The 14,887-nt window shown below is 49.1% G+C and overlaps 1 protein-coding gene across 2 annotated transcripts in view; it reads left to right on the forward strand.

Moving 5' to 3' along the window:
• Nucleotides 1–14,887, forward strand: part of SPECC1 (sperm antigen with calponin homology and coiled-coil domains 1) — a 183,475-nt gene that overhangs the window by 149,782 nt on the left and 18,806 nt on the right. For both annotated transcript variants that reach the window (XM_060133596.1, XM_060133595.1), the window contains one exon: nt 12,537–12,653. In XM_060133596.1, the coding sequence (XP_059989579.1) occupies nt 12,537–12,653 (117 nt within the window). The remainder of the gene's footprint in view (nt 1–12,536; nt 12,654–14,887) is intronic.

The following is a 14,887-nucleotide window of genomic DNA, read 5'->3' on the forward strand; positions in this document are numbered from 1 at the left end:
TCCCCGAGGGAGAGGGCTGGAGGGCAGGCTGGGTGTGGGCTGGAGTCGGGCTGGGGAGGGGCCGTCGGGGGGAGTGGGCAGGAGTGTCGGCAGCCCAACAGGCCACAGGCCGAGGGACCCACATCCTGTCCGTTCCAACCTGCTGAATTCCTAGCAAGTGCCGGAGAAAGGCAGGAGCAGAAGGAAGTGGGCTTTTAGGGACAGCGTTCGAGGCTCTGGCTGTGAGTTAGCTGAGGCTTGTGGCTGCGCAGGATCGTTGGCACGAAACGCCTGCGTTCTTACACTGCCAGTGCGTCCATTTCTCCGCACGCATAGAAATGTTAGGTGTCCCGCCGGCTTCAGGAAGCAAGAGCAGGATTTTCAAAGTCAAATGGTGTGAGAATGTTTCCTCCTGTCTGCTCCCTGGTTGTGGGGGGCGGCTCTGGAGATGAGATACACCAGCAGCCAGTGCGGCAGGGCGGCACCACCAGACACCAAACGCCATCGTCCTGCCTTCAGTAAGAGGCCTGGATGTTTGCAGCCCTTCCCTCTCCATCCCCCAGGGCAGCACGCAAGTCTGTTTAGATATTAACAGTCCCAAGTGACTCTGCACTGAGGATTTTTTCCATTCTCTTAATCATGAAATGTTCATCTGGGAAAAAGAAGCGTTCCAGCCGCAAGAAGCTTCGGATTTCAGAGGCTGAATTCAGTCTTTCTGGGGGTGGGAGGTTAAGATTGGCTTGAAGATTGTTTGTCTAGTATAAATTAAACTTGGTCTTAGAACAGAATTCCTCCACAAGTTGTTTAGCTATTATGTATTATTTTCTTAGTAAGCACATCCAAAAATATACAAGTGCTGTTTCCCTTAAAAAATGGGTTTTTTTTTCCTTGCTAAAAATATTCTGTTTGGAGTGCTTAGAACATGGTAGGGTGGACAGAATCATGTTGTTCCCTGAAACTTTGTGGATTCCCTTACAAATGTGTAGAGAAGCCACTGGTATGTTGTGGGGTGGGCATGGGAGGGAATAAGATGAAAGAACATCCTGGAGGGCAGTTTGGCAGAATCCATCATAATTTATTCCACATGTGTGCAGAGTGATAACAAAAGACCGGCAACAGCCTAAACGTCTGTTGTGTCCATGCGTGTCATAGGAAAGAACGGAGATGAGAATGAGCTGGTGTATAGTGAGTATCTCACGTGTGGCGGACATTGTTCTGCATGCTTACCTGTGCCTTGCGCATTAATCTTGACTGCAATCCTATGAGGTATCTATTCCAAATCCACTTTAAGGATTCGGAAACCAAGGCACAGAGAAGTTGCCTACGTGCTCACAGTCATACCACTAGTAATTGACGGGACTTCTGGCTTCAGAATCCAGCCTCCTAGTCTCTACACTGTAACCGTCTCTATCTTATGTGGTGTAAAGACCTATCTCTGTGGATCTTGGTGAGAGGGAAAAAACCAGGATGCAGAACTGTCTGCACATCATGCTACATTTGCATAAAAGGAGAGGAAATAAATATACGTGTTTGTGTAAGTGCAGGGCAGGGCTGTCCAGTAGCACTTTCTGTGCTGATTAGAATATTCGAGATCTGTGACGTCCAGCACGGTAACCACTCACCACTCGTGGTTCCCGAGCATTTAAAAGATGGCTCATGTGGCCGAGAACCTGAATTTTAAACTTTAATTTTAACTAATGTAAACAGCCACCCGTGGCTAGTGGCCATTGTGTTGGACAGTGTAGGACAGAACAGACGCGGGAGCTGGCGAGAGAGCATTTGATCGTCTGGTTTTCAGGCTCGACTTTAGCAGAAGCTTCTGCAGAAGCTTTCGTTGGAAGGGCAGGTTCCATAGCCAGTCATTTCAATACCATGCATATAATCTAACCACATCTGATCTAGGCATTTGGGAGATGGGGAAACTAAAAACCAGAAGAGTTGAGTCATTTGCCTGAATTCACAGTCACATGGCTGCTTTAGTGACAGAGGAAGACCCGGGCCTAGGAGCTGGTCACAACTCGGGTGTGCTTTTTCTCCTTAGAGCCACTTACGTTTTGGTTTGCCAAGGCCCGTTCAATCCGATTTTCGGCCACAAAAAGAAAACAAAAACCGGACTTTTGTCTCCAGTGTCCCACAACCACATGGGGAATCCCGTCCACGACTTGCTGGTTCTCTGCAGCCCAACCACCAGGGGCCTCCTCCATGTGACACCCCCTCCGCCATCGCGGTGTGTCTGCCCCGCCTGCTCCACTGAACGTGGCCAATCATTCGGGCCGGGAATGCGCTTCGTTGTTTGTCTGTCCCTCAGCGCCTGACCCCCAGAGGGGCTTGATGAACACTTGCTGGAATTAGATTTCAGAGCAGTGGGTTGGGCTCTTCCTCCAGCCTGGAGATTTGACCCATGGGTGCAGATGGTGCGTGAGAAGGTTTCTGTAACACATCCTTGATGGATACAGATAAGCTCTCAGCTAGAAGGATGGGGTTTAGGGGTGCAGAGAGATGACAGAGCCTGGAAAGGGGGTGACTGGGCCATTCTAGGATGAATGGAACCAGCAGAGCTGCAAATAACCATCTCCTTTTTTAGAAAGACGCAGCCAAGAAGGTGAGTGAAATTAATGAAAATGATGGGTGAAATTAATGAAAGGCAGTAGAGGACAGGAGAGGAAGAAGATCCTTGAAACGTGTTCCTCCTGGAACGAGACCTCCCTCCAGGAGGGCTGGGCCTGGGGATGGGGCACGGCAGGGGGTTGTTTGGGAGCCAAGCTGAAGGGGTAGGGGAGACATCACAGGAAGCTGCAGAGGAACTGCTGTCCCCTGTCCCTGTGCTGAGGGAGGCCAGCCCTGCAAGCTGAGCTGGGGGCAGGGCGGGAGGGGCGCTGGCTTGGGGCTGGACCCAGCTAGGTAGTTCAGGGGCCGGCGTGAGGCAGCAGGGCACTTGCAGTGAAACAGGACCACGTGTCACAATGCCAAGGTCAGAGAACCTCAGGGAGGGAAGTCGTGGCTGGCGACGCTCCAGCGCTTGTTCAGTGAAGAAGGACGAAGCAAGAAAGATAAGCTCCAGCCACTCTTCTGATGTCAGTACCCTTTTGACTCTGTCTCCAGGGAGAGGTTATGCATATCTGCCTATACATCCCTGGAGACACAGCAGCCCTTTTGTCATCAGAAAGCCCTTATCCTCAGAAGATGTTCCTGTTCTCTTTCCCCTGTAACTTACCCCTTGGTCCTCACCATGTAAGGCAAAGGGCAACCCTTCCTAGACTCGCTGCTCTGAGCTACGCTTTCCCAGGTCTTGAGGCCTCAGTTCCTTCAGCACGGATACAGTGTGGGAAGACTCATTGAAAAAGTAAATTATTCCAAATTAATCTCTGAATTCAGTTCCAATTAAAATCCCAACTGGGGGACTTCCCTGGTGGCACAGTGGTTAAGAATCCGCCTGCCAATGCAGGGGACACGGGTTCGAGCCCTGGGCTGGGAAGATCCCACATGCCTCGGAGCAGCTCAGCCTGTGCGCCACAACTACTGAGCCTGCGCTCTAGAGCCCACGAGCCACAACTATTGAGCCCACGTGCCACAACTACTGAAGCCTGCATGCCTAGAGCCCGTGCTCCACAGCAAGAGAAGCCACCGCAATGAGAAGCTGGCGCACCGAAATGAAGAGTAGCCTCAACTCGCCGCAACTAGAGAAAGCCCGCGCGCAGCAATGAAGACTGAACACAGCCAAAAATAAATAAATTAAATAAATAAAATTTTTTAAAAATCCCAATTGGATTTCTTTATTCATGAACTTAAAATAGTTAAAAATTCACCTGGTAAAACAAACAAGAACAGCCAAGAAAGTTTTGAAGGAGTGTATGGTATAATAATGAAGGCGCATTTGCCATGCCTGATTGGGAACATACTGAAGCTGGAGTAGGTCAGGCCCCTTCATCCTACCCCCGTTAACCCACCTTATGGATTCCAGAGAGATGACCATAAAATCTTAAATCTTATGCTCAGTGAAATGCGTCAGACAGAGAAGACAAATACTGTATGACATCACTTATATGTGGAAACTAAAAGATAAAACAAACTAGTGAATATAGCAAAAAAAGAAACAGACTCACAGATACGGAGAACAAACTAGTGGTGGGGAGAAAAGGGAAGGGAGGAGGGGCAAGATAGGGAGAGAGGATCAAGAGATACAAACCACTACACATAAAATAAATAAGCTACAAGGATATATTGTACGGCACAGGGAATATAGCCAATATTTTGTAATAACCATAAATGGAGTATAACCTTTAAAAACTGTGAATCACTATGTCGTACACCTGAAACTCACATAATATTGTACGTTGACTGTACCTCAATTTTCCAAAAAATTTTAAATAAAAAATAAATAGATAAAAAATAATTTTTTAAAATGTGACTAGTACAACTGAGGAAAAAAAGGATAAGCAAAACTTTTCAGACTGGAGAGCTTATCAGCCACATACAATCTTAAGTAGAGAAACAAATGATTAAAGCAATGATATGAATAGGATCAGGAGAGAAAAGGCATTCCAAGGAAGCCCCAGAGTTATTTGCTTGAGGGACAAAAGGTTGGTTTCCATTCTCCACTGTGCAGCAGACATAAAAGAGGTACATGAAGCAAGTTCTGAGTTACCTATACCTGTACAACAAACCACCCCCAAAGCTAGTGGGTTAGAAGTTAGAAGAACAATAGTGTTTTGTTCCCAAGTCTTCAGTTTAGGCTTGACTTGCTTTGCTGCACCATGTCTGGGGCCCGGAGCAGTTGGGGGCTGGCCAGCCTCTCTCCAGACAGCCTCTGCCCTTGGCTGGGGTGGGCTTCCGCATGCCGGGGGCCTCGGGGCTCCCAGAGATGGTGTTCCGAGTCCCGGGTAGAAGCTTAAGGCTCCTTGTGCCCCAGCCTTGAGGGTCCCACGGGTCACTCCTCCACACTCACGTAAACTATTAAGGCCAAACCAGATTTCAGGAGGAGGAGGGGGTACACTCAGCCCCTCCCGTGGAAGATTTCGGAGACTGTAGCCTCCTTTAATCTATCACAAGGGGAAAAAAATTACGGTCACTAGACTGTCTTTCTAGCAAGTTCTTAATTCCATTTTCCTTCGCTCATCTACAGCCAAGTCTGTATTCTCCTTCCTCAAAATTTTGCGGGGGAAAAGAAAAAAGAGGGCATAACGCAAGGAACTATTCAGTATAGAAACGTACAATTATTAGGACTCAGATTCATTCATCACCTTGGAATCTACATTGGCTTATTCTGTCTGTATTTGATGCCATTAATATCTTTAATAACGTGTATTATTTTTCCTAATTGTAAAAGTAGCACATAGTCATTGTAGGAAAAAAACAGGAAACACATACAAAAGGAAGATGAAGAATTAGGTTGAATGTCGCTCAATTTGGTTCCTGTTTCTGATTTATTGAAATCGTTTTGGCGTCTGAATCTATGCATTTGTAATTCTCTGTCTCTCCCAGATTTCCTCAACTAAGTCAATGATGATGTAGAAGAATACAGGAACAACCCTCTAGACTAACGTTTATCCAGTAATTCATGAAAAATACCAAGTATCTAGAAGTTACTGCATATGGCAAACATTTCAAAAACCAGAACGTCGGAGTTTTCCCACGAGCTTCATTGGAACGTATACAGATTAGAAAACTGAGTTACAGATGTTTTATGAAGTTTTTCAAAAGAAAAGTTTACTTAGCTTAATTGGTAGACAACCTAGGGTATTGCCAGTTCCCCATTCTGAGCAATGATGCTGCAGTAAACATTCTTGTAGGTATGTCTTTGGGCAGATAGATGCATGACTCTTTCTTCTAGAAAAGTGGCCTAGAAGTGAAATTGCTTGATCAAATCATATTTTCATGAAAAAAAAAATGCTTCCGGTTGCCTTCCTAAAAGCCTGTACCAATTTGTGTTCCTATCAGCCAATATAAGAATACCTATTTCCCCGTATGTTCATTACCTCTGTGAATTTACCATCTATATCATTTTTGCCAATTGGTTGAGTGAAACATTTCGCTATTTTTATTTTCTGGTGAGGCTTGAACACCTCTTCTTATGTTTCTGACTGTTTGTTTTTCCTCTTTGGCACCTCCCCAGTTCATTCCTCTGCCAGTGTTTGCTTGAGCTGTTTCTCTCTTTCTCATGGTTTAAAGGAATAGATGCTGGATATTAGTCATTTGCTGTATGTATGCATCTATCTTATTTGTAATGTTTGTCATACAGAAACTTAATTTTATGTAGTCGGTTCTCTCAGTCCTTTTATGCTCGTTGCATCTTGTGCCTTGGATGGCTTTCTTTCCCCAAGATGATAAATCCGTTCATCTATATTCTAATAATGTTTGATGTTGGCTTATAAATTTCGCTATCTGATAAGACATACTTATCTCCAGGCAGCTAATCTCCGAGAGAAGGGAAACTCGCGAGGTGACCCCATGGTCACAGCTCTCTGCTGGGGAACAGTTTCCATCATGGTGCAGAGCTGGCGTGTTTTGGGGGGGTGGGAGGCAGTGATCAGAGTGGGCACCCAAAACAGTGACATTCAGCAGTATGGGGCCTCAGAAAGGAAGAATCTGCAGAGAGGGGCCCCTGTGGTCCACAGGCGGGTCTCCATGACTCCATGGCTGAGGACTGTGCTGTCCACGTGTGGGTCCAGGCCACTCGGGGTTCACCGGGTAGCCCGAGGGTGGACCGGCTCCTGGAATGGGATGGATACAGACACGTATCCAGACAGGGAGTGAGGCCGGGTCACGTGCAGGGGAGGGCGTGCAGGCCGCCTTTGTGGTGATTTCACCCGCCACCTGCCACCTGCCCCCCGCCCCCCACGTGTGCACGTGCTCTGTACTGTTTCTCACCAAATCTTCAAAGGAAGCTTGGGTCTCCCCAGGACTCCTTCCTAGACAAGCTGAACCTTGCTGAGGAATGAGCTGATTTTATCCTCCATGAGCTATAAATTGTTACATCCCCCCCCCCCGCAAAAAAAACCCAGTCTGATTCTACAGCTGTGACAATAAGACGTCTCCAAAAAAGGTCCAGGAGGTCCCAGAGAGGGGATGCTAAGGCCTCCCTGTGCCCAGGACAGCTGGTCCCTACAGCAGGGGACAGACGGCATTTTCTAATCAGTCTCCTGTCTTCTTCCCAGAACCTTCATTTTTTTTTCCTTTTTAACTTTTTAAAAACTCGTGCATTTAGTGCACACAGGGTCGACCCGCTCATAGAAATCTAGCGGAGGAGCCTAGAGAGGCCCTGAGAGAAGATGAAGACGGGGTGGGAGCACAGCCATATCCTCGGTGGGGTTGAGGGGACCCACCCGTGTGGGCTCGGCAGAGTGGTTCCTGTTTTTACCAGATGTTGGTGTTTCCAGGCAACAGAAGCAAATGAGATGGACCTTCCAGAAGCAAAAGCTGTGGCGTGTTGGGTTTTGCTCTGCTCCGTCCGTCTGCGTTAAGAGCGCTGCCTCTCCACTCGCCCTTCTGGAGCTTGTCTACAATCTCAGCCACTGATTATTTTCTTGGATGTTCACTAAAGTTAGTTTAGCTTCCCCTGTGCCCTTCAGTGTTTCCATGTTTCTCAAATGACTTTTGCTGCCCCGAGGACAGAATTCTCTTATCTTTCGAAATTTTCTTCTAAGTGCTCCTAGAAACTTAACCTATTTTGGAGATGCTCAGAATATTACCTTTTTTATATCTGAGCCTTCCTTTCCCCAGAATTTTCTCTCACTGAGAAATATCTCTGAGGTATTTATATCCCAGAGAAAGTTAAAGATAATTTGCAGTGAGTAATCACCCTTGGGAAAATAATCAGCAAGTTTCTTTTGGTTGTCGCTTTGCTGTTTCCCGCCAGTAAATCTTATAGTACCTAAACTGCAAAATGTTGGCATTCTTTTTAATAGCCACAGTTCAGCCCCTTAAGAAGATCAGGGTCCCAGTTTCTTTCCTTTTTCCTTCCTAATCCATCCCCCTCCCCCCTCCCCCTCCTCCGCTCCCTCCCCCTCCTCCCTCCCTTCCTTTCTGTTTTATTGATGTAGGTTTTATTGTACATACACACGTACAGCTCAGTGAATTTTCACAAAGTGCGTGTAGCCCACGTCACGAGCGTCCAGCTCACGACACACAGCATTGCCCCCACCCAGAATCCCCTTCGTGCTCCCTTCCAGTTACCGACTTCCAGTCAAGGATAGCAGTTATCGCAGTCAATGTTACTCAGGAATAAGTAACAAGGCAAAGAATTGAGGATCTATCTTGTAGAATGCCTTGTTGGCCGTTTTCCTTTTTTCTCTAAGTTATTCTTTTGATGAAGCCCTGAGATTCAGCTGAATGGGCACTAGGAAGAGGAAGACATCGTATTAGCACTCACGGGGTGTTTGTGTTCTTGTCCTTGGTCAGTGCATCTATGAGCATTGAGGACTGTTGCCCGCAAGCTCGGCAGGCCTCACCCCTCACCAAGGCTGAGCCGACCTTGATCATCCCCAACTGAAAAGAAGGCTTTTCATCCTGTCCAGGGGTGGGGCCTGGAGTCAGTAGTCACCTTGTTCCTTGGCCCAGGAAACTGTCCTCTCTGCCCTTACCCGGCACCCCGGTCCCATCCACGAGTACCTCCTGCTGTGTTTCCTTGACCTCTCTTGTCACGGCAGTGGGGCTGGGCCCACAGCCCCTGCCCAGCTACCCTGGATGCCTTTCTTGTCCAGGGAAACTGGCCACCCAGAGATAGGTGGTCCCTGTGCTGCCACCGGCACCCCCAAGCTGTCCACACGGTCCAGTCTGCAGGGCCCCCCGGGAAGGCCGTGCCGTCCCCAGGAAGCACCGGCTCCCTGCTCGGCGAGGCCATCGCCCTGCGTCCTCAGCATCCCCTGCGCCCCCTCGGTCTGCTGACCAGAGACCCTCAGAGCACTCAGGTCAGTGATCTGAAGACGGGTGCACAGGTGAACGGGGATTCAAGTGAGAGAGACCCGGTAGGGCACACATCAGCTCACCCCTTTCCTGTGATTCACGTGAAAAACACGGCCGTTATCAAATTGTGTCACCCCACAGCTAACCCCTCACTCACCCAAATATACCTTGGGAGGCAGTAAGGAAGCACATGGGGTGGTGATATAGCAACAGGGCGACCGCTGAGGCCTGATGCCTCCGCACGCTGGCCCTCACCTTCTGACCAGAGGGACCATAGATGCACAGCTGTCCCGCCAGCTGTGCTGAGGTGGGAATTGTTGTTACTCTTGTTGTTCACATAGAACCATGGACAGTTTCAGATGACCTTCAGGGAACTAGAGCTGGGTTGTTCCACCCAGAGATAAAAGTAAGGTTTTTTTCATAACATCATGTTCTTAGAATGAACGTAATGTGACGAATCATAGCCTGATGCCGTCTATCTCTGCCAGAGTCAGAACTGTTCAAAGTCCCAAACCTGGGAAACGGTTGACATGAAAGAGAAGCCCTTCCTGACCCAGATGTTGGATTTGCTGAGCTGACCGGATTTGGAATTTCCATTATTCCTTTTTTTAAAAGCTAGGACACTGCCTCCTTTGTCTGGGACAGTGTTGGGTGGTCCCGCTGCTGAAACGTGAGGGTCTGTGTGTGTCTCAACGATCCCCGATGGCCTGCGAGGGGCTGTCCACCCGGAAGTGGGTGCTGCGCTGTCCTGAGGGCATGAGTCGTTTTGATTGACTTTTCAACCCTGGCTTTGGTTGCACCAGATTTTGGTCTCAACCTGCTCAATAAATGAGGACATTTACACTTCAGATCAAAAGCTGTCCCTAAGTGGTGTTCAGTGAACTAAAACAGAGGGTGCCGTCCTGGTTTTGTGAGGTGGATGGCATTGTCATCCCTCTGGGTCCCTTTGGGCTCTCCAAACGCCAGTGAAGATTGTGCAGATGGGGAAAAATGATGCTTTGTGTCATAGATGGCACGAGAGAGAAGTGTAGAAAATGTTTTCACGTTTTAGGAAAAGAAAGATCTGCCAAGTGTCAGATGCTTTCAATGTAAAGTGAATTTACACAGGAAGGAAGTCAGGGAGGGAGGGAGGGAGAGAGAAAAGAAAGGGGAAAGGAGGAAGGAGACACAGCAAGAGGACACGTGCCCTGCAGCCGGGCGGGCGGGAGCCGGCCCGTGACTCGGGTACACCGGCAGCATTTCTTTTCGCTTCAGCTCTCTCACCTGTCAAGTGATCACCACACCGCTTACCTTGCATGGTTGTTCTGGGAGTTAAATGAGAAAATACACAGCGACAGGCACCTTGTAGACACTCAGCAAACGTTTCTGCCCTACCGCCCCCTTAAGTCTGGACCGCGGAGCATTTGGAAACACCGCCCCTCACGGTGGTGCCCGGTTTCCCTGCAGCTGGCCCGGCCCAGCCTGGCTTCCCCTTCCCAGGGTCTGATGGCCCAGTGTCTGCTTTGAAAGCTGGGAGTGAACTGGATGGACCGTGGCCCCGCCCAGCTCTTCCCTCTTCAGAAGGTATAAAGTCAAAGCACTTCCCATGTCTAGAGCAGCCCCCAGCCCCCTCATCAGGTAGCTCCAAAGTCCCCAGGAGGCTTTTGAAGCCAAAGATGCAGATGAGCCACTTGTCAGGGGTCCCGGCTTTGGGTCCAGCCTGAGAACAGACGGGCCCCTCCCAGCGGGGGTTCTCAGACGTTTATGTCACACTGGTACCTGGCAGCTTGTGTGTTTGGTTGTGCTCTGGGCCACGTCCCTTCGCGGGGAGTGGGAGTGTGCTTGCAGACCAGACCCGGAGCAGGACACGCAGCTGAAGGCGGTGCTCCCGAGGGGCGTCCTGGGGTCCCGGGACCACCCTGGACTGCAGTTGGAGGCGGGAAAAGACTTGTTAGAGAGGCCAGATGTGGGCCCTGGGTCCCTGGCGTGTCCTGGTTCAGGTAAAGCTGCATGTGTGGCGGCAACACTACCTCCTCCACCGAAAGCACCCAGGACAGGCCTGCGCTCGGGGCCCCCTGGGGTGTGCCCTCCTGCAGGCGCTTCCGCGGCCTCTCCCAGGCTGTGTCAACACATTCAGGCAGCTGCTGTGTAGATCAGCCTAAGCCGTGAGGGGTCGGTGGGCGTGGGAACCTGGCATTTCATTCAGGATGAGCCTGTGAACTTGGGAAGAAAACCAGCCCTGTTAGGATGAGCTCGGTCAGGGAGAAAGAGGCAGATGGGTGTGAGGGTCTAAGAGGTGGAGGTAGCCTGGAGCTACCAGGGGTTCTGCCTGGGAACCGTCATCTCCGTGGGCTGCCTGTCAAGTTGGATGTTGGCTTCCTTATCACTTTTTGCCAGGCAGCTCCTGGGGCCCCCGCCTGTCCTGAAGGAGGAGCTCCTTTCTCCCCCCCTGAGATGCCTCCAAGTTGTAGGGAGAAGAGGGTAGTGGCAGGAATAAGCCATGTGGGTTTTTAAGGTCTTCTTGTGGTCTCCCTGTTGTTAATTGGGGTCATAGGTAATGATGGTGATGGTGATGGTGATGATGGTGGTGGTGGTGGTGGTGGTGGTGGTGGTGATGGTGATGATGGTGATGGTGGTGATGTTGGTGATGGTGGTGGTGGTGGTGGTGATGGTGGTGGTGGTGATGATGGTGATGATGGTGATGGTGGTGATGGTGGTGGTGGTGGTGGTGGTGATGATGGTGATGGTGGTGGTGATGGTGGTGGTGGTGGTGGTGATGGTGGTGGTGGTGGTGATGGTGATGGTGGTGGTGGTGGTGGTGGTGGTGATGGTGATGATGGTGATGGTGGTGATGATGGTGGTGGTGGTGGTGATGTTGGTGATGGTGATGGTGGTGGTGATGGTGATGATGATTCTTTGGCCACATAAGGCTGGGGGGTGCTGGGATGTGCAAAGCTGACTAGGTAGGTTAATTTGAGAGTAAGATGTCAGAGCCTTTGACATACCAGAGGGTGGGCAGAAGTTCCCTACTGTTTTGAGATGTAGAGAAGAAACTTATGGTTACCAAGAGGGGAAGGTGGGGTGGGGTGAATTGGGAGATTGAGATTGACATATATACACTACTATGTATAAAATAGATAACTAATGAGAACCTACTGTATAGCACAGGAAACTCTACTCAGTGCTCTCTGGTGACCTAAATGGGAAGGAAATCTTTTAAAAAAATGGATATATGTATATATATAACTGATTCACTTTGCTGCACATCAGAAACTGACACAATATTGTAAAGCAACTATACTCCAATAAAAATTAATAATAAAAAAAAGAAGTTCCCTACTGTTTTGAGCTCCAAAGGCTTTTCTCGTGCCTTTTTTTTTGGCCATGCTGCATAGCTTGCAGGATCTTAGTTCCCCATTACCCCTGTGGTGGAAGCATGGAATCTTAACCACTGGACCGTCAGAGAAGTCCCTTGTACTTTTCTGTGAATGGATTTGGGCAACATCAGGCCACCATTCCTGGTACCAAAATTAAAGGTACTGCCAGCAGATTGGGTAGTGTCTGATCTTGTCTTACTGCAAACCCAGAGGTGGATACGCACATGGATCCTAGCACGGTCCCGTTCATAGTCTGTGACTTGGCACGGTTTGGTGATAAATGCTGCTTTTCCCCCACAGAACATCGATATCACCAATTTCAGCAGCAGCTGGAGTGATGGCTTGGCCTTGTGTGCTCTCCTGCACACCTACCTGCCTGCTCACATCCCATACCAGGAGCTGAACAGTCAGGAGAAGGTAAGTCCCCCCCCCACCCCTCCCTGGTCACCCCTGTTACCCTCCAGAACACACAAGGGGAACTCCTCATACTTTCAATACATCCCGACCGGGGTGAGGTTTGTGGACTTGAGGTGGTAATTGGGGTATTGATTCCAGCACAGATATCTACGGAGGACAGGTCTACACTGCAGAACCCCAGCCCTGGTAAATGTTCTCAGTTTCCTTTGTTACCTAGAAAAACACAGTGGAGCCCAGTTGACTGTGGCTGCTGAGAAGTTCCCGTCACCCGGTTTTCAAAGAAAGCCCTGATGGACTCTCACCTTCATGATTTCAAGACCTTGGCCAGCATTTTCAAAATCCAAAGAACCAGAAAGCACCACTAAAAAGAGTTCCCTGCTCAAATAAGCGTGGGAAGCTGTATATTTGATCACACTTTTGGAGATTCACAGCACTCGTTAAGACTTCAAGAAGTCCTTTGTTAAAGAAACCTGTGCGACTCTGTTTAGCCCAACCTGTATCAGAGCCACAGAACCTTTTTAACTTTTAATATAATCACCCGTAACAGGAATCAGCAGACTTCTCCTGTTGGGGGCCAGTGGTAGGCTTTGTGGATCTGTGTTCTCTGTCACAGCTACTCAGCTCTACCTCTGTGGCTCCCAAGCGGCCACAGATGTTTGTAAACAAATGGGCATGCTGTGTTCCAATAAAACTTTATTTACAAAAACGAGCTGAGGGCCAGGATTGGCCTGCAGGCTGTGGTTTGCCAAATCCTGACCTAGAACATCCTAAATATCACATTCCACAGAGTGTACTTTGGGAAACGCTGTCCCGGGCCCTGTGCTCATTCACTCAACAAGCATTTCTTGCCAGGCGTCAGTCACAGTGGTAAGGGCAGCAGTGAGCACGTAGACAGGTTCTTTGTCCTCAGGAGGTGGACGTTCAGTAAACAAGTGAGTAAACCTGTAACAAGCAACACTGTAAATAAACAAAATGTGGAAGAACATGAGAGAAATACGAGGCTGTAGGGTGAACAAGGGGACCTAACTTCCTTCCACCAGGAAGGCTGGGAAGGTCTCCGAGGAGGCGGAATTCCAGCTGAAAAGCTGACATGAAGGAACCAGTGACACAAAGCGGGGGAGGTTTCCAGAGCCAGGGAGCACAGCCGAGGGGACGCCCGGTGCTTGCAGCCAGGGTTGCAGGGGACAGGGAAGGCGGCCTGCCATGCCGCCTGGCTTCCACAACAGCTGGCAGACGGCATTGGACAGTGACAGACGACGATTCCTGTTCTGAAAAGATCTCTCTGTGAAAAAGTGAACTGTCACGGGGACAAGAATGAAAGAGAGGCTGCAGTTGGGAGGTTGTAGGCATTGTGGTGAGAGCTCACTTCCCTGTTCACCCGTTAGTGGAGGCCAGTAGCAGCGTCGTGGGTGGGAAGGCGGAGGAAGATTCGAGATACATCTGAGATGCAGAACCAGCTGGACACGGTGACTAAGTGGCTGTGGGGAGAAGAGAAAGTCGGAGGCAACCCAGGTGTCTGGCTGGCAGGACAGTTTGCTGAGGGGGAAGGAACAGAAATGTTTGAAAGCTCTGGTTTTGACTTTCTCACACTAGGATGTAAATAAAGTCCAAATGGTCCTGGCACTGATGGCGATGATAACTGAGCAAAGTGATTTAATTGTTTACAGTGTGTATCGGTCAGCGTTCTCCAGAGAAACAGAACTACTAGGATTTGGGTGTGTATGTGTGTAAACACACAGATTATATACACATACAGAGAGAGAGAGAGGGAGAGAGATGTTTATTTTCAGCAGTTGGCCCATGCAGTTGTGGAGGCTGACAAATCCAGGGTTTGCAGGGCGGGCTGGCAACCTGGAGACACAAAGTGTTGGTGTTGTAGGTGGAGTCTAAACGCCGTCACGCCGTCTGCCAGCAGAAGTCCCTCTTCTTGGTGGGAGATCAGTCTTTTTTCCATTCGGGCCTTCAGCTGATTGGGTGAGGCCCACCCACATTATGGCAGGTCGTTTGCTTTCCTCAAAGCCCACCCATTTAAATGTTAATCTCGTCTTAAAAATACCGTCACAGAAATACCTAGAATAATTTTTAGTCAGATATCTAGGTACCAAGGCCTAGCAAAGTCAACACATAAGATTAACCATCACAGAAGTATTAAAGTTTCAGGGCATGAATTAAAATTTATGCTTTGTAATCTGTAAAGCAGGCTGGACAGGATTATTAAACATTTTGGGGGGGAA

This window comes from Lagenorhynchus albirostris, chromosome 20 (assembly GCF_949774975.1).
Source record: "Lagenorhynchus albirostris chromosome 20, mLagAlb1.1, whole genome shotgun sequence".
Classification (NCBI taxonomy): Eukaryota; Metazoa; Chordata; class Mammalia; order Artiodactyla; family Delphinidae; genus Lagenorhynchus; species Lagenorhynchus albirostris.